The sequence below is a fragment of the Oryctolagus cuniculus genome, chromosome 2 (assembly GCF_051225735.1).
Source record: "Oryctolagus cuniculus isolate XC-2025 breed Fujian yellow rabbit chromosome 2, ASM5122573v1, whole genome shotgun sequence".
Taxonomy (NCBI): Eukaryota; Metazoa; Chordata; class Mammalia; order Lagomorpha; family Leporidae; genus Oryctolagus; species Oryctolagus cuniculus.
Genome location: NC_142868.1, coordinates 32956411 through 32981485, shown reverse-complemented (window position 1 = coordinate 32981485; position 25075 = coordinate 32956411). Strand labels below are relative to the sequence as shown.

The 25075-nt window shown below is 45.9% G+C and overlaps 1 protein-coding gene across 4 annotated transcripts; it reads left to right on the top strand.

Annotated features, from left to right (window-relative positions):
• Position 1: 1 nt before the first annotated feature.
• Positions 2–24449, top strand: TLR6 (toll like receptor 6). 4 transcript variants are annotated; one of them, XM_008275040.5, is made up of 3 exons: positions 2–461; positions 2218–2248; positions 21199–24449. In XM_008275040.5, the coding sequence occupies exon 3, from the start codon at positions 21263–21265 to the stop codon at positions 23648–23650; it is 2388 nt and encodes a 795-aa protein (XP_008273262.3). In that variant the 5' UTR covers positions 2–461; positions 2218–2248; positions 21199–21262; the 3' UTR covers positions 23651–24449.
• Positions 24450–25075: the final 626 nt, after the last annotated feature.

Sequence of the window (25075 nt, the reverse complement as noted above, 5' to 3'; positions counted from 1 at the left end):
TGACCTGGGCAGAGCTCCCTGGTCCCGGCGGGGCGGGCCCCAGGCTGCGCTTTCCCAGCCAGCTGGGCAGCTGTGCTTGTCCAGGCTCTGCGCCACTGGGCCCGGCCGGGGGTGAGTGCAGTCCGGCCCAGGCGGGTTTCGGGATTCGCCGATGCCTTTTCTTTTGGAAGCGCCAAGAAAATCGACAGTCTCCACGGGGAAGAGTCAAGTTCAAGTGCAAGGTCAGCGAGCGCCAGTGGCCTCGGCGCTGCCTCCTTAGCTGGTCGGTGGGAGTGTCAGGAGCTGCAGACGCAGACGGCCACTGAACACCTGTAGAGGGCTGGGTGCGGAGTGTGGGTCAAAGCCCCCGGGCATTCGCCGTGGCGCAGGACACCCGCGTCTGCGAGTGCAGCCTCGGTAAACCACCCGCCGGGCAAGTGCATGGACCGGGACCGGCGCCGGAGCGAGCTGAGTGACCCGCAGTAAGTGGCTGGCGGAGAAAGCACCGGGACTTGGAGCTGTCACATGCTGCAGCCGCTGAAAGTTTTTGTTGGCATGGAAGGAACCCGTGTGCTTTCCTTCTGTGACTCAGTGCTCGGTGGGAATGCGCGCGTGTGTGTGAGCCATTCCTGTCAGTGCGTGCGCTTCGGGAGAGTCGGGGGAAGTGCTTCCAGGGGACCTGCCCACGGCCTGGTTCTCCTCTTTCTCCCCAACCGCACGCTCTCCTTTCAAAAAAATCACCAATCAGAATATTTAAAAGAAGTATGGCTTTGCTCTCTCCCCTCCAATAGCACTACCATATTTAAATAGTAGGTGGATTCTACTGTGGCTTTTCTAACCTTGGATTAACACACACACACACACACACACACAGACTTTGGGCTGCTTTTAATAGAAATGGCCAGATATTGACATATTTTTGTGCATTTTCCCCTCCTTATATTCCATCTTCCTTGGTGAATACATATCAAAGCCACTCTTCTAAGACCTAAATTATATATATATATAATATATATGTATATACTTTAAAGATTTCTTTATTGGGGCCAACACCGTGGCATAATGGGTTAAGCTTGCCATTTGTGGAGTGAACCAGTGGATGGAAGATCTCTCTCTCTCTCTCTTTTTTATTTGAAAGGTAGAGTTAAGAGTGAGAGGCAGACAGAGAGAAAAAGAGATCTGCCATCTGCTGGTTCACTCCCCAAGTGGCTGCAACAGTCGAGGTCAAAGCCAGGAGCCCAGAACTCCACCTGCCTCCCACATGGCTGGCAGTGGCCATATTCCCTCTGCCTCCCCAGGTGCATTAGCAGGGAGCTGAGTCAGAAGTGGAGCAGCCGGGTCTCAAAGTGGCGCCCATATGGGATGCTGTCATGGCAGTCAGCAGTTTAAACCCTAATGCCACAGTGCCGGCCCCCGTGTTATACTTTGTAGTAAGTCCATATCAAGTGTCTTCAATCATCTTCTTACTGATCATTTCCAATTCCTTCATTATCTTTTCCATATTAAACTTCAAAAACGAAGCCAATCAATATTTGTTGTCTATTCACAGAAAATCTGGAAGATTACTTGGTGTGAGTGTGGGTGGAAATTGCTCCACATGGCTAGCAACCTTTTTGAGTTATGCCAGGGTTTAGAATGCTAACATTTGGCTTCTGGGGCTCAGTTTTCCACCTCTAAGGTAGAGCGCAGCCCTCTGTACCATGCCTTCCGGTTCTGTGAGCAGGCTGTGGTCCAGGGGTAACAGGTGTGTTGGGTGTGCCATCAGTAACAACAGCCCTGCTTGGGGCTTCTGTACCTGCCTGCAGACAGACAGCAAGCGTCTTGGCCACATCTCCTGTCTCTGCCCTGCCAAATGGCAGCAGCCTAATAAGACATCCCCCGTTTAAAGGGATTGATTCCTTTTATCTTTTGGCCCAAATCACACCTACCCAATAAGCAGTAGCAACCAAGCAGTCCTAACAACAAAGGGCTTTTTTGCTGTTTTGTTTTGTTTGTGCCGGTTACAAATCATGTCCTTGGCTGAAATGGAACTGCTTCCAGGCCTAGCAGGTTTTTACTTCAGACATGTGGTTTCCATGCAACTTAAGCTTTTAAAATCTATTTAAATGATCCTGGAGTTTTTTTTAAATAAATAGAAAAGTGGAGAATAAAAAAAATACTTAGCATTTATTTGTTCTTAGTAAAAAGTACTAGAACGACACCTAGATTTAACATTTTTTTCTTTTGCTTGTATTTTAGAGCCTTCTTTTAAAAGAAAAAAATGCTACAGGTAAGTCTGGAGCCCTGTCGCTCGCACGTGTCACCTTCCCTGCAGGTAGCTATTGTCCTGAGGTTGCTGTGAAATATTCCCCTCCCATGATTCTTCATGTTTTCTGCACAGATCCTCACCTGTAAACCTACCTGGGGTTGTTTTTCAATGTTTTCAAATTTTATAAATGACATTCCGTACACTTGTTTATTCAACATTATGGTTTTGTTTTTTGGTTTTTTTTTTTTTTTTTTTTTGACAGGCAGAGTTAGACAGTGAGAGAGACAGAGACAGAGAGAAAGGTCTCCCTTTCCTTGGTTCATCCCCCAAATGGCCGCTATGGCTGGCGCGCTGCGCCCATCCGAAGCCAGGAACCAGGTGTTTCCTCCTGGTCTCCCATGCGGGTTTAACAATCATCCATGTCCACATTTGTGGTTCTGGGACATTCATTTCAAAGTCTTTATAGTATTTCATTGTATGAATATGCCATGATTTATCCATACCTCAACTGATGGACACTTGATATGTTTCATATTTCATTCAATTACACCTAAATAGCTGTGGATATCTTTGTATGTATTTTCTTTTTAAAATTCAGTTATTTAATTAATTTATGTATTTTTATAGAGAGGGAGGGAGGGAGGGAGGGAGGGAGAAAGAGCGAGAGGGAGAAAGAGAGAGAGAGAGAGAGGTCTTTCATCCCCTGCTTCACTCCCCAAATGCCTCTGACAGCTGGGCCTGGGCCAGGCTGGAGCCAGGAGCCAGGAGCTCAATGCCACTCCTTCACATGAGGACCACCTAAACCTTTCCCTGCTGCCTCCCAGGGTGTGCACTAGCGGGGAGCTGGAATTGGGAGCTGGAACTTGAATCTAGGCACTCCGATATAAGGAATGTGGGCATCCCAAGCAGGGTCTTAACCACTATGCCAGACACTGACCCCCTTTGTGTCCCAGAAATGGAACTGTTGGGCCACCTCTACCACACATTGGCAAACTGCCTTTTATTGTGGTCCAGCCATTTATTGGACAGAACTTCTAAAAGCATGAACTCTGCACCAAGTACTGCTCTAGGAACTTGGAAGACAAGGAGGATCGAAGCAAGAACTCACATTTGGTAGAGAAGGAGACAGACCTTAACAAGACAACCTGTCAGCAGCGGAATAAGGAAGGGTGTGGAGTCTGCAGGGTGTCGGGAATGCTGAGTGGGCACAGCTATGCTGAGGGCAGGCCTGGGTGATGAAAGGACATCCCAGTGGACATTTAGGGAAGGAAGGGAGTGAGCAGTGGTGGCACCAGGGGACAATCTTGGGCAGAGTGAACTTCAAGACCAGTGTGGGAACAGTGTGGTGAGGCCAAGTGGAAGGAGATGAGGCCAGAGAGGAGAGAGGCCAGGTGGAGTCAGTGCCCTGCAAGCCTCACTTGGGATTGGAGGTCCCTACTTTAGAGGAGAAGGGAAGTTTTACAGCTTTTCAAGTAGGAGCTGTAGTGTATTTCTAGCACCTTCATCTAGCTGGGATGTTTGCATGTGATGGGCGAGTGGAGGGATTGGTGGAGACAGGGAGGCCAGTTAGGGGGTCATGGCAGTTATCCATGTGAGAGATGAAGATGGCTTTCACTGCCACCGGAGTGGAAGGGGTGTGAGAAAAGCCCAGCACAGTTTGCTTATGGACTCGCTATAGAGTTTGAGCAGAAGAGAAAGGAGTCACCAATCGCTCCGAGGAAGAAGAGAGGCATCCGGGCCGGTGCCGCGGCTCACTAGGCTAATCCTCCGCCTAGCGGCGCCGGCACACCAGGTTCTAGTCCCAGTCGGGGCGCCGGATTCTGTCCCGGTTGCCCCTCTTCCAGGCCAGCTCTCTGCTGTGGTCAGGGAGTACAGTGGAGGATGGCCCAGGTGCTTGGGCCCTGTACCCCATGGGAGACCAGGAAAAACACCTGGCTCCTGGCTCCTGCCTTCAGATCAGCACGGTGCGCCGGCCGCAGCGCGCTGGCCGCGGCGGCCATTGGAGGGTGAACCAACGGCAAAGGAAGACCTCTCTCTCACTGTCCACTCTGCCTGTCACAAAAAAAAAAAAAAAAAAAAAGAGGCATCCGGCCGGCGCTGCGGCTCACTAGGCTAATCCTCCGCCTTGCGGCGCTGGCACACCGGGTTCTAGTCCTGGTCGGGGTGCCGGATTCTGTCCCGGTTGCCCCTCTTCCAGCCCAGCTCTCTGCTGTGGCCCGGGAGTGCAGTGGAGGATGGCCCAAGTGCTTGGGCCCTGCACCCCATGGGAGACCAGGATAAGTACCTGGCTCCTGCCATCGGATCAGCGCAGTGCGCCGGCCGCAGCGCGCCGGCCGCGGCAGCCATTGGAGGGTGAACCAACGGCAAAGGAAGACCTTTCTCTCTGTCTCTCTCTCACTGTCCACTCTGCCTGTCAAAAAAAAAAAAAAAAAAAAAAAGAGAGAGAGAGAGAGAGAGATGAGGAAGGGTGGAGAAGAGGCAGTTCTGGGAGTGAGGCAGTGAGTATTCAAGTGTTTGGTTTTCAACAAGAATGGTTTAGCAGGGAGGTAGGTGTGAGAGTCTGGGCTGGAGACTGTCCAAGCAAATAGATGGCTCTCAAGTCATGGACCAGGATGACGGAGCATGGGCTGAAAAAACAAAGAGGCTGCAGACTGAGCTTTGGGTGTTCCATGTCAGAGAGATAAGGGGGACCCAGAGGAGCCTGGGAAGGAACATCAATGAGTTAGGAAAATCAGGGTGGGGGGGAGAGTGGGAAGGGAGAGCGTGGGGGCCCAAGAAACAAGTAAGAAAACTTTTCGAGATCTTCCTACTGTGTTAAATGCTGCTGATGTTTCAATGAGGTTAAAATTGAAAAATCAACCATTGGGAATATGGTGGTCATTTAGTTACCTTGAAAAAAGCTATTTCTCTTGAGTGGTGGGGAGGGAAACCTTACTGAAGTGGATTTGAGAGAATGGGAAGAGATTAATTAGAGACAGTGGGTAAAACAGCTCTTCCATGGGTTTTGGAGTAAACAGGGGGAGGAGGTTTTGGGTTCAAAGGAAGGACTTTAAAAAAATTGTGGAATTTAAAAAAAAATTGTAGCGTTGTGTGCTAATTGGAATAATAAGGAAAGGTGTTGAGCAGAAAACTGATGCAGTGGAAAGAGGATGCTATGGTTTGGGTAGGGTTGAACCATCTCTCCTGAGGGTTTGTGGGCTGGGAGCTTGGTCCCCAGTGAGGCAGTGTAGAGGTGGGCCTTCCTAGGTGGGCCTAGGCCATTGGGGTGCTGCCCTATACAAGAGCAGGCTGCTTAAAAAAGGGTGAACCTGGCCCCTGGCTTCCTGTCTAACCTGGTGATCTCTCACAACTGCATGTGCTCCTCGCCATGATGCCATCTGCCATGTTGTGACATAGCCAGGGGGCCCTTGTCAAGAGGCCAGCACCATGCTGATTGGACCAGCCACAGAGATTTTGTGATAGCCACAGAAAATGGACTGGCTCTTGACCTAGAGTTCACTGAGAAGGACAGAAGGTGCAGATAGGCTGGTAGAGTCTGGGGGATGTTCTTCTACGACATCTATTTTCTTCGTGGAAATGAAGCATCAGCCAGGGTGAGGAAGGAAGGAGAGATTGGAAGTGTCCAAGAGAGGGAAGGGTGTGGAAGAGTGGTTGGCAGAATTGCTGCTCCCTCTTTTTTTTTTTTTTTTTTTTTTGACAGGCAGAGTGGACAGTGAGAGAGACAGAGAGAAAGGTCTTCCTTTGCCGTTGGTTCACCCCCCAGATGGCTGCCACTGCTGGCGCTGCACTGATCTGAAGCCAGGAGCCAGATGCTTCCTCCTGGTCTCCCATGGGTGCAGGGCCCAAGCCCTCGGGCCATCCTCCACTGCACTCCCGGGCCACAGCAGAGAGCTGGCCTGGAAGAGGGGCAACCGGGACAGAATCCGGTGTCCCGACCGGGACTAGAACCTGGTGTGCCGGCGCCGCAAGGCAGAGGATTAGCCTAGTGAGCCGCGGCGCCAGCGCTGCTCCCTCTTGAGGCTGGAACCCAGTCATGAATTTCCAGTGAGGCAGTCAGCACATGGAAATATTCCCTCCAGCTCTGATTAGCCACTCAGGCTCAGTGTAGTTGGATTTACCTGGGACGTGGAGAGAGGAGTGAGGGAGCTTAGAGTGAATGCAGAATAGTAGTAGATGAAAGGGCTGGGCCTTGATCTTTTGGGTCAGCAGTGGGGCTGGGGAATGGTTGGCCTCAGAGGCAAAGCCTGGGAGGTGGGATGCTGGCAATGGAGATGACGCAGGCGGTGCAGCCACCGGAGATGGTACCTAGGCTATAATAAGGGGGTGCATGGCTGAGGTGCTAGCAGGACAAGATCATCCAGAGACAGAGTGTCAGGGGAGTGGACGAGTCTCTGCAGAGGTCTTGCAGTCGCTAGAAGTATGAATGGGTGGTACTGGACTGGGGGCGGTGCTAAAATACTCCACGGGATGATGGGGTTTAGCAGATAACTACAACCGACGAGGTAGGTTTCGAGGGTGGAAGGAAGGTACAGTGATCTGCTAGTCACTGGGGGGCATCGAGGACATCTTCACCACTCTGTAGACCCTGGGGCGGCCTGAGAAAAAAAGCCCACTAGAGGGCGCTGTGCTCAGGAGCGGGTACAGGTCCTGATGCTCACGGGGTTGGTTTGGGATGGAAGCCTTTGAAAACATAAAACAACGCTCACGCCTGGCTCCTCTCAGGCCGTTTAAAGCTGAATATCTGGACTTGTTTGCGAGCTCCTCATGTCTTGATCAACAGCGGCTGTGATTAGCTGTTTTCAATTTAGTCCATGTCAGCGGTGGGTGTACAGCGGTGTCTCTGGTGGTGGGTCCTGGTTCCTTGCGTTTCTGTGGGGACGCACACCTCTTCATCTCTTTGAGCTGTTGCTTTGCCCCTTCTCTGTTATCCGTATGTTTGTACCTTTGCTCGTTCCCCTCTCTCCGCTCGGTTAGTCAGTCATTTTTGTACTGCTCTGTAGGGAATCTTGACCCGTTATTATATGTTACCTAGTTATATAGCAACTCTTTTATGGTTATGTGTGTTGCAAATACCTTCTCCCAGTCTGTGGCTTGTCTTTTTAACTTGGAGGCAAATTTAGTTTTAATGTTAATATTTAATACACAAATTCGAGTCCTGGAACTTCTACTTCCCGTCCATCTCCCTGCTAATGGGCCTGGGAAGGCAGTGGAAGATGGCTCAAATGCTTGGACCCCTGCCACCCATAAGGGAGACCAAGATGGAGTTCCTGGCTCTGGTTTCAGACTGGTCCAGTCCTGGTTGTTGCATCCATTTAGGGAGTGAACCTGTGGACGGAAGATCTCTTCTCTCTCTGTCTCTCTCTCTCTGTGTCACTTTGCCTTTCAAGTAGATGAAAATAAATAAACATTCATCAGTCTTACTCTATGCTTTGTGCATTTTATGATATTGCTAACTGTCATAGAACTCATTTCAGAGCCACTGGTGGGGGCGGGCTCTGTGGCACAGCTCTGATCATTGTGGCCACTTGGGGAGTGAGCCAGCGGATAGAAAACCTCTCTCTCTCTCTCTCTCTGCCTCTCTGTAATTCTGTCTTTCAAATAAATAAATAAATAACTTTTTTAAAAGAAAAAGCTACTGGTACCCACTAATATTTATTTATATTTTTTGGGAAAAGATAAAGGTGGTTTTAAAAGAATAAAAATCACCAAAAACAGCATTTTGTTTATGCTTCTATTGGAACAGTGCATTTGCTGGCCTTGGACTAGATTATTTTACTTGTACACTTGTGGCACTGGTTTTAAAGAATTAAAGTTATCCCTGTGCCTAGTACAAAATGCAAACAGGATAAAGGGATGTAAAATGGTGAACAAAAACCACTTCCTCAGCTCTGCTCAAAGGTAACATTCTTTTTTTTTTTTTTTAAAGATTTATTTATTTATTTGAAAAGCAGAGTTAGAGAGAGGCAGAGTTAGACAGAGAGAGAGAGGTCTTCCATCCACTGGTTCACTCCCCAATTGGCCACAATGGCCGGAGCTGTGCTGATCTGAAGCCAGGAGCCAGGAGCTTCTTCTGGGTCTACCATGTGGGTGCAGGGGCCCAAGCACTTGGGCCATCTTCTACTGCTTTCCCAGGCCATAGCAGAGAGCTGGATTGGAAGAGGAGCAGCTGGGGCTCAAACCAGCGCCCATATGGGATGCCGGCACTGTAGGCAGGGGCTTTACCCGCTATGCAACAGAGCCAGCTCAAAGGTAAGATTCTTCAACCTCCTTTGTCCACATAGCTTGGGGCAGCAGCAGTCTCCTTGCTCGCAGCTCTGGAGGCCAGAAACCCACATCGCGGCGTAGGCAGGGCTATGCCTTCTCTGGCTCCTGTGGTCCCAGTGACTGCCATGCCTCAACCCCCGCCTGTTCAGAGGGCCTGCTCCTCGCCGGGTGTCTCCTCCGGGTGCATCGCCAAAGGCACCATGGTTTGATGATTGTGCACACAGGGGCCAGACTGCCTGGGTTCAAGCCCTAACCCCACATCTGCCCAGCAGTGCCATTACCTAACTGCTCCTGTCCTGGGCTGAGTGTGGATGGTGACAGTACTTAGCTCGTGGCACCTTTCTGAGGATTAACTGAGCTAAAACTTGCCAAGTGCTCAGAACAAGACGGTAACCCAGGTAAAGATGTGGCGGCTTTTCTGCAGATGATGTCATAGTCCCCATAATGACCTACTGCTTGCTTTTCTTTTTTAGAAAATAGTTATTTATTCATTTTCATTTATTTGAAAGGCAGAGAAAGAGAAAGATTAGATCTCTCTCATTAGCTGGCTCACTCCCCCAACTCCCTGCAACAACCAGGGCTGGAGCAAGCTGAAGCCAGGGTAGCAGGGACTCAAGTTCGTGAGCTGTCCCCTGCTGCCTACCAGGGTGTGTACTAGCAAGGAAGCTGGAATTGCAAGTGGAGCTGGAACTCAAACCCAGATGCAGTGATATGGAATGCAGGTCTGCCAAACAGTGTCTTAATGCCCGTGCCCAACGCCTGCTGCCGACCAAGCTTTGCTTCACTTAGCGGTATTGCTTGGAGTCTCTGCACGCCAGCGTATGGAAGCGCGTAGCTTGCATAGACTTCCCAACCCCTGATCAGCGTGACTTCTCTTCTGCGTCGGTCCCCGTTTCAGCTACCGTATATTCATAGCCAGCACTCCCGCTTTGTGGATGAATACACGGAGTCGCAGGGAGGTTTAGCAAATTGCCCAAAGCCACACGCTTACTGAGTGGCCCCGGGAGGAGTTCAGCCCAGTCGTGTTTCTTTGTTCCGCTGCCATGGTGTCTCTGCTAGTATCTGTTTTTTTTTTTTTTTTTTTTTTTTTTTTTTGTGGGTTTTTGTCTTCCCCTTAAGGCACTTCTCAGGTTTATGAGAGCCTCAAGAATGGTTTTTCTCCTTGTTCCCTAACGTCACCTTGATTATGCAACACCCTCACGACACCCAGGCCACGTGACCAGATCTGCAGTGAAGTGAGTGTGCATGTGTGTGTCTTCTTGGGACTTCAGGCCGGTGCTGCCTGAAGTCCCCTGGGAGCCACAGCTGGCCCCGTCCTTCTGCCTACTCCGCACATCTGGCTTGTCAGTGGCACAGACTGCAGCTGCGATCCAGCTGTCTCCTTGCACACCCTCGGCTCCCTGCTCCTGTGCAGACTTCCGGATGGGTTCGGTGAGTAAGGATGAGCAAGCAGGAAGGAGCTGACCTTTCGCTCCTCCGGAAAGCAGAAGTCGTTCTTACCCGGATGTCTGTCTCTAAGTCTCCAATTGCAGGGTCTTTGCTTGTTTTTTGTAAAGATGAGATGATAGGAGGCATTGGGATTTGGGGACTGTTGAGCTCATGGGTTCAGTTCTTTGTAGAACCTCAGTTAAGTGAGAATTCTGGGGCGCAGGGGCACTTGGCTACTGAATTTTCTTGGTTAACCAGACACTCTCTTTTTATGTCAACCCTTGTCGATATCATTCTAAAGTCATTCAAAGTGGTCTTTAGAAAAGTCATCATTAAATTAGCCCCATGGGCCGGCGCCGTGGCTCAATAGGCTAATCCTCCACCTTGCGGCGCCGGCACACCGGGTTCTAGTCCCGGTTGGGGCGCCGGATTCTGTCCCGGTTGCCCCTCTTCCAGGCCAGCTCTCTGCTATGGCCAGGGAGTGCAGTGGAGGATGGCCCAGGTGCTTGGGCCCTGCACCCCATGGGAGACCAGGAAAAGCACCTGGCTCCTGGCTCCTGCCAGGATCAGCGCGGTGCGCCGGCTGCAGCGGCGGCCATTGGAGGGTGAACCAACGGCAAAAGGAAGACCTTTCTCTCTCTGTCTCTCTCTCTCTCACTGTCCACTCTGCCTGTCCAAAAAAAAAAAAATAAAATTAAAAAAAAAAAAAAATAAATTAGCCCCATGGGATCTTAGTGTTATTATTTCAGAATTAAAAATATCTAATAATACTGAATATGGATGAGAATGTGGGGAAACAGGAGGCAGTTCCTTCTAGGTGTGGCTCAATGTGTATCAACTGCTAAGCTGACCTGGAAAAGGTGATTTGAAAAAAGCCACGTGTGTTGAGGCAGATAGTTGGCTGCCACTGGTTGAGATGCCTGTGTCCCACATCAGCGTCCCTGGGTTTCATTCCCAGTTCCAGTTCCTCACCGTAGCTTCCTCCTAATGCACTGGTGATGGCTCAGGTAGCTGGCTGGCTCCCTGCCATACACTTGGTCAACCTAGATTGAATTCCCAGCTCCTGGCTTCTGCCTGGCCCAGTCCCAGTTGTTGTGGCCATTTGGAGAGTAAAATGACAAATAGAAGTATTCTCTCTAAAAGTAAAAAAAAAAAAAAGAAAACAAAGTGGACTTAGGTTTATTTTAAAGTATGCCACTCAGTTAAAATAATGCTTAAAAATTACTTGGTAGTGGCCGGCGCCGCAGCTCAATAGGCTAATCCTCCAACTGCGGTGCCGGCACACCGGGTTCTTGTCTCCGTTGCCCCTCTTCCAGGCCAGCTCTCTACTGTGGCCCCGGAGTGCAGTGGAGGATGGCCCAAGTGCTTGGGCCCTGCACCCCATGGGAGACCAGGAGAAGTACCTGGCCGCAGCGGCCACTGGGGGGTGAACCAACGGCAAAGGAAGACCTTTCTCTCTGTCTCTCTCTCACTGTCCACTCTGCCTGTCAAAAAAAAAAAAAAAAAAAAAAAAAAAAAAGGTTCAATAAATATTACCATGGAAAAAAATGTTTTCCTTGGCACTGAAATTTTCATAAGCTGTTTGCTCGTGTGAATTTACACATTGGATTACTGGTTTCGTTTGCAGCCCAGAAAAACCTGTTTTGCTTACCACCTTTGAAAGAGAAATTTCGCCGGTGCCATGGCTCACTAGGCTAATCCTTCGCCTGCGGCGCCGGCACACCAGGTTCTAGTCCCGGTCGGGACGCCGGATTCTGTCCCGGTTGCCCCTCTTCCAGGCCAGCTCTCTGCTGTGGCCAGGGAGTGCAGTGGAGGATGGCCCAAGTGCTTGGGCCCTGCACCCCATGGGAGACCAGGAGAAGCTCCTGGCTCCTGCCATCGGATCAGCGCGGTGCGCCGGCCGCAGTGCGCCGGCCGCGGCGGCCATTGGAGGGTGAACCAATGGCAAACGAAGACCTTTCTCTCTGTCTCTCTCTCACTGTCCACTCTGCCTGTCAAAAATTAAAAAAAAAAAAAAATTTAAAAAAAAAAAAAAAGAGAGAGAAATTTCAATTTGGGCGTAATTGCAGGAAGGACCGGCAGGTGGCACCAAACCGTTTCTAAGGCACTGCTTTCCTAAGGGCTTGTTTTGGGCAAGCACATACTTCTCTGTGCAATTAGGTATTACTTCTCTTCTTAAAAAGAACACTTGATAAGTGACAACACTTTTTCAAAGGATGGCAGGAAAATACTAACAATTACGTAGGAAACAGGTAACATTTCCTTGAAATCTTTGCAAAATGATTTTGTGTTTTTTTAAAACATGAGTTGCACCCGACAGTGAAAACAAAACAAAACAAAACAAAACAAAACAAAACACGTGATGTGGTTTTGGCAGATCTGAAACAACCGGGAACATGTGCGAGGGAAAGAAAACTAACTTGAGTTATTCCTTTCTCCTGCTTTGGCCTGCTCTGTTTTCTCTCTTATATCTGGTTCTTTGTTGTCGGTAGTACTTACAGTAGTTGGCACCACTGATTTAGCACTGGTCACGTGTTACCTTTTTTTTAATAGGACGTGTGTTCCATCTCCCCGTCACGTGATAATAGCTTTTTGGTCTGTATGTGTCGCTAATTCGGAAGCTTTTTGCAAGGAGGAATTATGTTGGTTCCCGTCCCACGCACATCCCAGCACCTAGTGCCCAGCACGGCACTGGCACAGGGTGAACTCTGGGAAAGCACGTATTCAACAGAGGGAAGGGCGGGGACAGACCCCTCAACCTTCCAGCCACGCAGGGCCCAGCAGCTCTCTCACCTACAGTCTGACGAATGAAGCTCTGTTTCTCTCGCCTACCTGTGTGTCAACTTGGTTATGCAGTCTCTGCTACGCTTACCTCCCCAACGCTGTTTCCTGGTCTCCCTTGTAGTTCTAATTTTTCTAAGTCCTATTCACCATTGTTTTCACTGAAATAAACCTTGTTTCATCTGGCCTTTTTTTCCTCCCTATATTCATGTGATGCACAAAAAAACCACCGAATTTTTGCTGTTAATTCTCTTTAAAATATTATTTATTTACTTGACAGGCTGAGAAACAGATGGACAGAGAGCGAAAGCTCCTTGCCTTGGGTTTGCTCTCCAAATGCCCACCATGGCCAGGGCATTTGGACCAGGTAGAAGACGGGAACAATGAACTCACTCTGGCTGTCCCACAGGGGTGGCCGGGACCCAATTACTTGAGCCAGGACCACCGCCTCCCAGTGTCCATATTGGCAGGAAGCTGGAGTTTTGGCATATTGGCCAAGATATGCCATATTGGCAGGATCTGGAGCTGCAAATAGGACCCAGGTCAAATCTGGGACAAGGGCATCTAAATACTAGGCCAGATGATTGCCCCTAAATTTATCTTTTAATGAATTAATTTTAATTTATCTTTTAATACATTTTAATTTATTCTTTTATTCTGTTCCCATGCACTTTTTGAAGTCCTCTTGTATGTATTTGTATTCCAAATAATTTACAAACGTGTTTCTTTATAAATTTTTTTTACATTGCCAGTGTTTAAAAATAAAGGTTGAGATAAACTTTTGAGATTATAAAACATGCTCAACTTAGTAATTTCAGAAATATTTGAAAGTGTAAAAAAGGAAGTTACATCCATCTATGCTTCAGAGAAAATCATTGTTAGCATTAGGTATATTTCTTCACATTCTTTTTTTCCCCTAAGGTGTGTATCTTGTGCATATATATAGGAGAGTCCTACCACACATGCAGCTTTATATTCTTCTATTCACTTAACATTATAGTGCTAGGCTGGCGCCGCGGCTCACTAGGCTAATCCTCCGCCTTGCGGCGCTGGCACCCCGGGGTTCTAGTCCTGGTCGGGGCGCCGGATTCTGTCCCGGTTGCCCCTCTTCCAGGCCAGCTCTCTGCTGTGGCCAGGGAGTGCAGTGGAGGATGGCCCAGGTGCTTGGGCCCTGCACCCCATGGGAGACCAGGAGAAGCACCTGGCTCCTGCCTTCGGATAGGTGCGGCGGCCATTGGAGGGTGAACCAACGGCAAAGGAAGACCTTTCTCTCTGTCTCTCTCACTGTCCACTCTGCCTGTCAAAAAAAAAATTACAGTGCAGTTTTTTTCAGAGTGCAATATTTGAAGTTGCGTGTTATTTCATGTTGTGAGTATACTACAATTGATTTAACCGTGGTCCACACTGGAAATCAGGTTTTCCAATTTTTCAGCATTTTCTGAGCACCCTCATAGACTGTGTGTGGGTGTATGTGTGTGTGAATCTCTGATTATTCCTTTAGAATATTCCTAGAAATGGAATTGCTAAAGTAAAGGCAGGCATGTTTTAAAGGAATTCATATAAATGACCAAATGATCTGTTAGCAGGATTGTGCGAATTTTTCATTCCTGCCTACAAAGTAAATGTGAGTTCTGGCTTTAGTTCCCATCCCCCAACACTGGGAATTTTTATTTTAAATTTCCCCAACTTGTAGGTGAAAAAAAAATCATGCCCTAAAAGAAATCTTGTAAGAAATTCACTATATCTTTTATGTTTTAATAAATTATACTCTGACATTCTATTCCTAAATGTTTTATTTTGCAGCCCAAAAAAGAACATTTTCCTGTATAACCAAATAAAACTATTATAAATCTAGCATTCATTTCTTAATAATATCTAAGGTGTGCCCCATCTCAGAACCCTGAGTCTGCTCACTCTCATTATTCAATGATCTCTAGACACTGGGTCTGTCTAAACTGAATTGCAATGCAAAATTACCAGTTTCATGTAGACCTTACATGCTATTGTGTTTAAATACACAGTTTTATTTTGATGAGATTGGACATTATTTATATTATTGGCTACTGATATTTTTGTAAATTATCTGAGCAAATAATACGTTCTATTTAATTTTGGTGCTGACATTTTGGAAAACATAGATAAAAGAACTAAGGGAAAAACAAAACCCCCAATAATATTACCATGCCAAGATATTAACTGTTAATAACTTGACATATACCTTACTAAATTTTCCACGTGTGTGTGTATATATTTACTTTGATATTGTAAAAATAAACTGTTTTGTCACACACATGTAGATAGTAAACATGCTTTCAAAGAATTAGATTTTCATTATTTTTAAAGGTCATTTATAACAGTAGTTATATGAATATGCTATAATTTATGTGATGACCTGCTATTTTTGGAAAATTAGAGTTCTTTTTCAGAAGATAATTTATTTTGTGCTGCTCTCTCTTTTGTATTCTCTTCTGGGTACCATCAGTTTTCAATGCCTTCTTTTGAGTTCTCCACATTGGTAATCACATAATGTAAAAAATAGAGAAAAAATTTTACTTCTCCTTTCCAATATTTCTTCCTTCCATTTTTGTCCTTATTACAATGGTTAGAATTTCTAGGAAGAACAGTGTTAAATAACAGTGTGCATCCATGGCACTGACTTCAATGGGAAAGCATTGGGGTGTGATATTGGTTGAAGTTAAATATTCCTTATCAAGTTTTCAGTATACTCATACCTTTTAACTGTCTAGTTTAATTTCAGTTGCATTTTGATCAAGAATTAGTGCTGTATTTTGTCAAATAAATTTTAACATCTATGGAGATACTCATTTTTTTCCTTTGACATATTGATGTATTATTGTCATAGATTGACTATCAATAGACTAATTTTACAATCCCATCAACATCCTAATTACTCATTGGCTATTATTCCTTCAGGACATAGATTGTTTGGAGTTTCTTAATTCTGACCTTCTATTTATCTTCCTACCTCCAATAACTGGAATTTATTCTTTTCATTTGTATTTTCCAATTACTCTTCACATACTGAAACATATTTTTCAAATAACATTGTGCATCAATTGGTATCTGAAGCTTCCTCCCAGGCAAAGATCCCTCTTTCTCTCTTTTTTCTTTAACCTAGAAACCTTTTATTTAAGGTATATATAAACTTCATGCATTTCATATATACAAATTTAGGAACACAGTGATTCTTCCCACCCTACCCTCCCTGCTGTCTGCACTCCCATCCTTCTTCCTCCCCACCCCCATTACCAATATTGTTTACAAAGATCTGTTTCCAATTAGCTTTATACACCTAAGATTAACCCTACACTAAGTAAGGAGTTCAACAAATAGTATGAAGGGAAAAAACCTGTTCCTCAACAGTTGAGACAAGGGCTGTTAAAAATCATTGCATTGGCTGGCGCTGTGACTCACTAGGCTAATCCTCCGCCTGCGGCACCAGCACACCGGGTTCTAGTCCCGGTTGAGGCACCGGATTCTGTCCCGGTTGCCCCTCTTCCAGGCCAGCTCTCTGCTGTGGCCCGGGAGTGCAGTGGAGGATGGCCCAGGTCCTTGGGCCCTGCACCTGCGTGGGAGATCAGGAGAAGCACCTGGCTCCTGGCTTCGAATCAGCGCAATGCGCCAGCCGCAGCGCGCCTGCTGCGGCAGCCATTGGGGGGTGAACCAACGGCAAAAGGAAGACCTTTCTCTCTGTCTCTCTCTCTCACTGTCCACTCTGCCTGTCAAAAAAAAAAAAAATCATCGCATCTCAAAGTGTCAATTTCACTTCTATAGATTACCTTTTAGGTACTCTACTAGTTACCACAGATCAGGGAGAACATATGGCGTTTGTCTTTTTGGGACTGGCTTATTTCACTAAGTAAAATGGTTTCCAACTGCATCCATTTTTTTTGCAAATGACAGGATTTCATTTTTTTTTTACCACTGTGTAATATTCCATATACCAGGCAAGGATCTTAACACACTTTCAGTGTACCCTCCCCCTTTCCTCCCACAATCCAGACATGCCAAATTTCTTGTTATCATTCGCAATTTTAGTTCCAGATACTTATTAAAAAATTTTGTTATCAATACTTACTGAAATTTAGCAGTAAATTTCACTTCCTTTGGTAGGTATTCCTTCTTGCATCTCTGTTTTTTGGAGTCAATTTCTTTTGGAGTCCATCTTCTAGGAATTTAAATATGAACTTATCTTCCATTTTCTTTTAGCCTTTCTTTTATATGGTCTATCTTTTTAGCCTACTGTGCTGAGTGTTGGGAAAAGTCTTCTTCTTGGTTGTAATTTTCTCATCAGCAGTGACATTTTGCAATTCAACTTATCCAATGCGTTTTCCATTTCCATTATTAAGTTCTTGATTTTCATGATTCCTACTCCTTTCTTTTTTAGCATCTTGCCTCTTTCTGAGGATAGCTATTATAAATGTCTATCGCTCTTGTATGTCTGTTTCCTTGGATATTAACTTCTCTCTCAACCGGAGTTTGTTTCCTTTTATCACAGTGTTCACTTGTGTCATGCTTTTTGATTGTGCAACCCAGACTGGATCTAAGGCTCCTTCTAAAAGTGCTTGTTGATTTGTTTTCCCAACCTCCTTGCTGGGAGGGTGGATCAAACCACGCAGTGTTAAGTTTCTATTGCTGCTGTCACAAATTACATAGTCATTTAAGCAGCATACATTTTGGATCTTACTGTTCTGCAGGATGGAGGTCTAACATAGGTGTTGCTGGGCTAAAATCAAGGGGTTGGTAAGGCTGCATTATTTCTGGGGGCTGCAGGGAGTGGGATCCATTGACTCACCTTCCTGGGCTGCTGGAAGCTGCCCACGCTCCCTGGTTCACAACCCCCATCCTCGATCTTGAAGCCAACAATGGTGGGTGGAGTCATTCTCCAAACACATCACTCTGCTCTCCTCTTCTGCCTCCCCCTTTCACGTAAGGGCCCTTGTGGTTACATTGGGCACACTTAACTAGTCCAGGATAATATTCCTATTGTTAAGGTCAGCTGATTAGCAAGCATAATTCCACCCACAGAGTTAATTCCCCTTTCCATATCACATGGCATATTCATAAGCTCTGGGGATGAGGAAGTGAAGAGCTTTGAGGGGTCAGTGTTCTCTCCGTCATGGTCCAATCTTCCTCTGGATGTCAGAGGCTTCTCTTAGTCTCAGTCTCCTAAGGGCTTCTCTTCTTGCTTGTCTGTGCATTGTGTGTGTGTGTGTGTGTGTGTGTATGCACTGACATACAAGGTACTTCCAAAAGTTCATGGAAAAGCAGAAATAAAGATCAGTTTTTGATGCAACAAATTGGAAACCCATGCATAGTGTTTTTATAATGTGCATTTTCCATAAACTTTTTGAAGATCTCCCTCTGTGTGTCTGTGTGTAAATTTTCAGTATTTCTATTTTTATAATTTTGGTCATCTCAGGAATTTAGGGCAAAAGGAAGAAGCATATCACACCACCCTCTTGGTTCTCATAATTTTTAATGTTTGTATTTGAAAATATGATTTTTCAGCCGGCGCCATGGCTCACTTGGCTAATCCTCCGCCTGTGGCGCCAGCACCCCGGATTCTGTCCTGGTTGCTCCTCTTCCAGTCCAGCTCTCTGCTGCGGCCTGGGAAGGCAGTGGAGGATGGCCCAAGTGCTTGGGCCCTGCACCCGCATGGGAGACCAGGAGGAGGCACCTGGATCCTGGCTTCGGATCAGCACAGTGCACCAGCCGCAGCGACCATTTGGGGGGGTGAACCAACAGAAAAGGAAGACCTTTCTCTCTGTCTCTCTGTCTAACTCTGCCAGTCAAAAAAAAAAAAAAAAAAAAAAGAAAGAAAATATGATTTTTCTTGATCCAGAAGTTACTTAAAACATTTCAAAAAGTGATATAGAAAGTTTCTTTTGGAAATAGGACTTTTATAATTTCTGTTTTGGGATATTTATTTTAATAATGTATTTAACCTAATAATTTCAGTAAATGCTTCATGAACCCTGGAGACTTGTGTTAAGAGAGAGAGAGCGAGAGCAAGAGAGAGAGAGAAACCTCCCATCTGCTGGTTTATTCTTCAATGGCTACAACACAACCGCTGAGGCTCGGCCTGGCTGAAACCAGAAGCCTGTAGTTCAACCCAAGTCTCCCAAGGGGTGGCAGCAACTCAACTGCTGGAGCCATCACCCTCTGCCTCTCTTGGTGCGCATTAGCAGAAAGTTGGAGCCTGGACTCGAACCCATGCATTTTTTTTTTTTTTACAGGCAGAGTTAGACAGTGAGAGAGAGAGAGAGAATGAATGTCTTCCATCTGCTGGCTTACTCCCCAAGTGGCTGCAGTGGCCAGAGCTGGGCTAGTCTGAAGGCAAGAGCCAGGAGCTTCTTCCAGGTCTCTCATGTGGGTACAGGGGCCCAAGGACTGGGGCCATTTTCCACTGTCTTCCCAGGTGCACCAGCAGGGAACTGGCTCCCAGTGGAGCAGCTGGGACTTGAACAGGTGCCCATACGGGATGCCGGTGTCACAGGTGGTAGCTTTACCCACTACGCCACAATGGTGGCCCCTGGAAATAATTTCTCCCAATCAGTGGCTTGTCTTTTCATGCTCTTAGTATTGTTTGTAAAGCAGAACACTTTAACAAAATCCAACTGAACATTTTTTTCTTTCATGGATTATACATTTTAAAAAACCTTGAGAGAGCAAGTGAGCAAGTAAGCTCCAATATGCTGGTTTACTCCCCCAGTGCCCATAATGGCTGATCTGGGCTGAAGCCAGGAGCCAGAAACTCAATCTCCCGTGTGAGAGGCAGGGACCCAATTGTCTGAACCATCACCCCTGCCTCCGGGGGTCTGCACTAGCAGGAAACTGGAGTAGCCAGAGATGGTACCAAACTCAAGCACTCTGATCATGGGCCGTGGGCATCTTAACCAATTGGCTAAATACTCGCTCATGGATTGTGTTTCTGATGTGGGGTCTAAAAAACCCAGTGTCAGCTAGATTCTCTGTGCTATTTCCTAGAAGTTTGATAGTTTTGCATTATACACTTATGTCTAGATCCATTGTGAGCTAATTTTTATGTGTTTTTTTTTTTGTTCGTTTGTTTTGCATGTGGATATTTAGTTGTTTCAGACCATTTGTTGCATGACTGTCCTTCCTCCATTGAATTGTCTTTGCTCCTTGGTCAAGACTCAGTTCAGTATATTTGTGCCAGTCTACGTCTGAGCTCTCTAGTCTGGTCCATCGATCTGTTTGTTCTTTTGCCAATATCACACTGTTCTGATTACAGTAGCTTTACAGTAAGTCTTTTTTTAATTATATTTCATTTCTTTTTGTATTTTAAAATTTATTTTTTATTTACAATTTTTTATTTGTTTCTTTTTTTTGCTTTTTCTTTTTGTTTTTATTTTAATATTTTTTTCTTCTTTTTTATAATTTTTTTCATTTTTTAATTTTTTTGTTTTTATAGGTTTTTTTGTTTGTTTATTACAGTAAGTCTTAATGCTGGGTGGTGTCCATTCTCTTTGTTTTTTAAATTCCTTTTATTTCCTGTAAACAGGCAATACTTTGTTTCACTGCATGTCTAATAGTTTTTAAAAGCAGGCATTCTTAGTATTATAGTGAGGCAACCTCTAGAAATCAGTCTCCCCCTCCCTAGGGCTTGCTGTGGTTGGTAGCTTGTTTAGTGACTTTTCTAAACTATTTTTGGAGACTATGCTTTTGTTCATATGTAGTCATTAAATTCTGTTCTCTTAGCATAGTAGTCAGCTAGTGATCTGAGGTTTCTTTAAACACCTGGAGCAAAACCAAACCCAAACAAAACTTCAAGAAACGGAATCTGCTGTCTGCAGATTGGCTCTGTGTTGGAGCACCTGTTCATTGCTGCTCTAGGCTGTTCACAACTCTGCCTTAACCTTCACTCTCTGCTTGCGTGGAGCTTAAATCAGCCAGAGATGCAAGGTCAGGATTTGCCCAGGTCTTCTCTGTGTCCCACTCTGGGCGTGTGAACGGACGTCTACATTCCCTGGTATACCTGGAACTTTCCAAAGCCCGCCTTCTGTGTATCTCCTTTCTCAGCCTCTTCCTTCCCTGGCTTTTTGGTTTGTTTTCTGGTTGCTCCACTTGGAACTCCTTGCTCCAAGTGGCTGCAGCTAGCAAATTTGCCTTTAAGCGCTTTCAACAAACACTGTCCAAGAGGCTGCTCCATCCCTGAAAAAGATCAGAGGTGTGCGATTATATGACGCAAGCCAGGCCCAGAGGGGGGTCCTCAGTGACCACCAGACAGGTCAGAACACGCAACCCCAAGGCTTTGATAGCAATATCTGTATTGCTGCTTCTGGCACCAGCAGGCTGCATAACTGGGGGCGGCGGTGTGTGTGGGGGGGTATCATGTTAAGTTAAAATTACAATAGAGAGCGAAGAAACCATTGAGATTTTATGTTTGGCAAGTGGAGGTTTGAGAGTAATCGTACACTCTTCAGCCTTAATAATACATATTGTATTTCTAGAAGCTGCATTCATTTGAAGATTCTCTGAGGAACAACAGCAGCCCCTCGGGATAGCTACCACATCATGCACCAAGACAAAGAACCTATTGGAAACCTGCGTTTTGTTTGCATCGTGACCTTAATCATGGGAACCATAATTCAGCTGTCTGAGGAACGTGAATTTGCGGCAGACATGTCAGAAAAAGGTCTTACTCATGTTCCAAAAGACCTGCCACCAAAAACCAGAGCCTTAGATGTATCTCACAACTACATATCAGAGCTTCAGGCCTCTGACATCAGCTTTCTGTCAAGGCTGAAAATGTTGAAACTTTCCCACAACCGACTCCAGCGACTGGATTTTAGCATTTTCAGGTTCAACCAGGATTTGGAATATTTGGACTTATCTCACAATCGGCTGCGGGAGCTAACCTGCCATCCTGTTGTGAGTTTCAAGCACTTGGACCTGTCATTCAATGACTTCGATGTCCCACCCATCTGCAAAGAATTTGGCAACTGGACACAGCTGAATTTCTTGGGCTTCAGTGCCACAAAGTTACAACAATCAGATCTGCTTCCAATTGTTCACCTGCAGCTGAACTACCTCCTTCTGGACTTAGGACGGTATCATGTGAAAGAAAGTGAGACAGAAAGTCTTCAAATTCTGAACACAAAAACACTTCACCTTGTTTTTTGCCCAGATAATTTATTCTCTGTCCAAGTGAAAATAGCAGTGAATACTTTAGGGTGCTTACAACTGACCAATATTAAATTGAACGATAAGAACTGTCAAATTTTAATTAAATTTTTATCAGAACTCACCAGAGGGCCAACCTTATTGAATTTTACCCTCAATCACATGGAAACAACTTGGAGATGCTTGGTTAGAGTTTTTCAATACCTTTGGCCCAAGCCCGTGGAATATCTCAATATTTACAACTTAACAATAATAGAAAAAATCAGCAAAGAACATTTTACTTATTCTAGAACGGCACTGAAAGCTTTGAAAATAGAACATATTACAAACCGAGTTTTTCTTTTTTCACAGGAAGCCTTGTACACGGTGTTTTCCGAGATGAACATCAGGATGTTAACCATATCTGATACACCTTTTGTACACATGCTTTGTCCCCAGGCACCAAGCACATTCCAGTTCTTGAACTTTACCCAGAATGTCTTCACAGATAGTATTTTTCAAAAATGTTCCACTTTGGTTAGACTGGAGACGCTTATCTTACAAAAGAATGGGCTAAAAGATCTCATCAAAGTAGGTCTCATGACTAAGGATATGCCGTCTCTGGAAACACTGGATGTTAGCAGGAATTCTTTAGGATCTGGGAGACATGAGGAAAACTGCACTTGGGCTGGGAGTATACAGGTGTTAAATTTGTCTTCCAATGCACTTACGGACTCTGTTTTCAGATGTTTACCTCCCAAGGTCAAGGTGCTTGATCTCCACAATAACAGAATAACGGCCATTCCTAAAGATGTCACCCACCTGGAGGCTTTGCAAGAACTCAATGTTGCTCTCAACTCCCTCGTGGACCTCCCTGGGTGTGGCCCCTTCAGCAGCCTCTCTCTGCTGATCATTGAGCACAACGCAGTGTCCCATCCATCAGCTCATTTCTTCCAGAGCTGCCAGAAGATTACGTCAATAAAAGCGGGAAGCAATCCATTCCACTGTACATGCGAGCTAAGAGAGTTCATCAAAAGTATGGGCCAGCTATCGAGTGAGGTGGCGGAGGGCTGGCCTGATTCCTATAAGTGTGCCTACCCAGAAGGCTACAAGGGAACCCTGCTCAAGGACTTTCATGTATCTCAGTTATCCTGCAACATAGCCCTGCTGATGGTCACCATTGGGGCCACCGTGCTGTTGGTGGCTGCTTCCGTGACCTGCCTCTGCGTCTACCTGGACGTGCCCTGGTATCTGAGGATGGTGTGTCAGTGGACCCAGGCCCGGCACAGGGCTCGGAACATCCCCCTAGTGGAACTCCAAAGAAATCTCCAGTTCCATGCTTTTATTTCATACAGTGAGCATGATTCTGCGTGGGTGAAGAGTGAATTAGTACCCAACCTAGAAAAAGAAGATATCCGGGTTTGCCTCCATGAGAGAGACTTTGTTCCTGGCAAGAGCATTGTGGAAAACATCATAAACTGCATTGAGAAGAGTTACAAGTCCATCTTTGTCTTGTCTCCCAACTTTGTCCAGAGTGAGTGGTGCCATTATGAGCTCTACTTTGCTCACCACAATCTCTTCCATAAAGGATCCAATAACTTAATCCTGATCTTGCTGGAGCCCATTCCACAGAGCAGCATCCCCAGCAAGTTTCATAAGCTGAGGGCTCTCATGGCACAGCAGACTTATCTGGAATGGCCCACAGAGAAGAGCAAGCGGGGACTTTTTTGGGCTAACATTAGAGCTGCTTTTAATATGAAATTAACACAAGGCACTGAAAACAGTGATGTGCAAACTTAAAACCAGGAAGTCTGACTTAAGAAACTCCCATTTGCTAGGACTCTGATAGACACTGTGGTTTGGCTACCGTCTGGACGTGTCTCCACTGTCCCCATGCCTTCAGGAATGCCTTAATGAAAGCCTCGTTCAGCTGAGCTGGGGGGGCAAAGATGGTGCCCATTTTCCTGATGATCGATACCTCAGTCTCTTCTGGTTTCAACATTCCTTGTCACACTGAAACAGTATTTTTTGAGTAAATGTTCAGGCAGCTGGGACCTTTCCTCTCCCCTCTCTTTTCCTAAGCAGATTCCTGGTAAGCAGGGGTATATGTGGCTTATGGCACCAAGGAACCAGCCAACCTCAGAGAAGCCCACATTGGTTATTGCAGCCCCCTGTGGGTCCTCATGGATCTCAGGTGAGCTGTGCCATCCTGTTCATCACCAGGGCTTGCAAAAAAAATTATTCCAGTTACTGAATGTAAGAAAGTGTTTTCAAACATATGTGCACTTGTTTAATATTTGACCCTGCTACACAAATATTTCATTAACCTGTGAGGACTCATGGCACAATAATGTGTGTAGAGTCATCCGTTGATATCCATGAGGAACTGGTTTCAGGACCCCTGTAGATACCAAATTCTGCAGAAGCTCAATGTAACCTATGCACATCTCCCAGGATTCTTTAAATCATCTCTAAATTATTTCTTATACTCTTATACGTGTGTAATATAAATGCTATGTACATAATTGTTATACAGTATTGCTCAGGGAATAAAGACAAATGTCTGTACATGTTCAATACAGATGCAGTTTTCCCTAAACTATTTTCTGTGTGCAGTTGGCTAAATCCATGAACGTGCAAACTATAGAAATGGAAGATATGGCCTTGGTCAGTTGGTGATGAGGTGAAAGACATGACGTGCCTGCTTGCCAAGGAAACTCAGATCCAAATGTATATGTTCCTGGATACTCAATGGGACTTTCTGGTTGCCTTAGAATTTTGGTTAAGAGGCAGTAGATGCTCCTATGTTTCAAAAAGAGGGACCAGGCAAGCCAGACTGTACTTAATAAAGGAGAAGAAAGAGAGCAGGAACTATCCATCCGTATTATTCACCTCTGGAAAACTGTGTCCAAGAGACAGCTGAGAGATGCATTAAGTGGAGAGTTCAGACCACGGGGAGATTGCTTGGGGTCCTTTCCAGCGTCCCACCCCCAGTTTGAAAACTACACAGGAATGGGCGTGCACACGTTGGGTGCAGCAGATGGGGTGCGATGTGCGAGTTCTGAGAGCAATTCAGTGAGTGCTCCCTGCAGTTGGGGTGGGGTGGGGTCGAGGGGGCATCGTGAACCTAGGGACCAGTAAACAGTGCTTAGCAAATATGGGTGTTTAACAAATACCTGTTGAATGCACAGATGAGTTCTTCCCACCTGGAGAATTCAGAGAGAG

Coding starts and splice junctions, on each gene's coding strand:
- TLR6 (XM_008275040.5), top strand. CDS start 21,263: ATGCACCAAGACAAAGAACCTATTGGAAACCTGCGTTTTGTTTGCATC.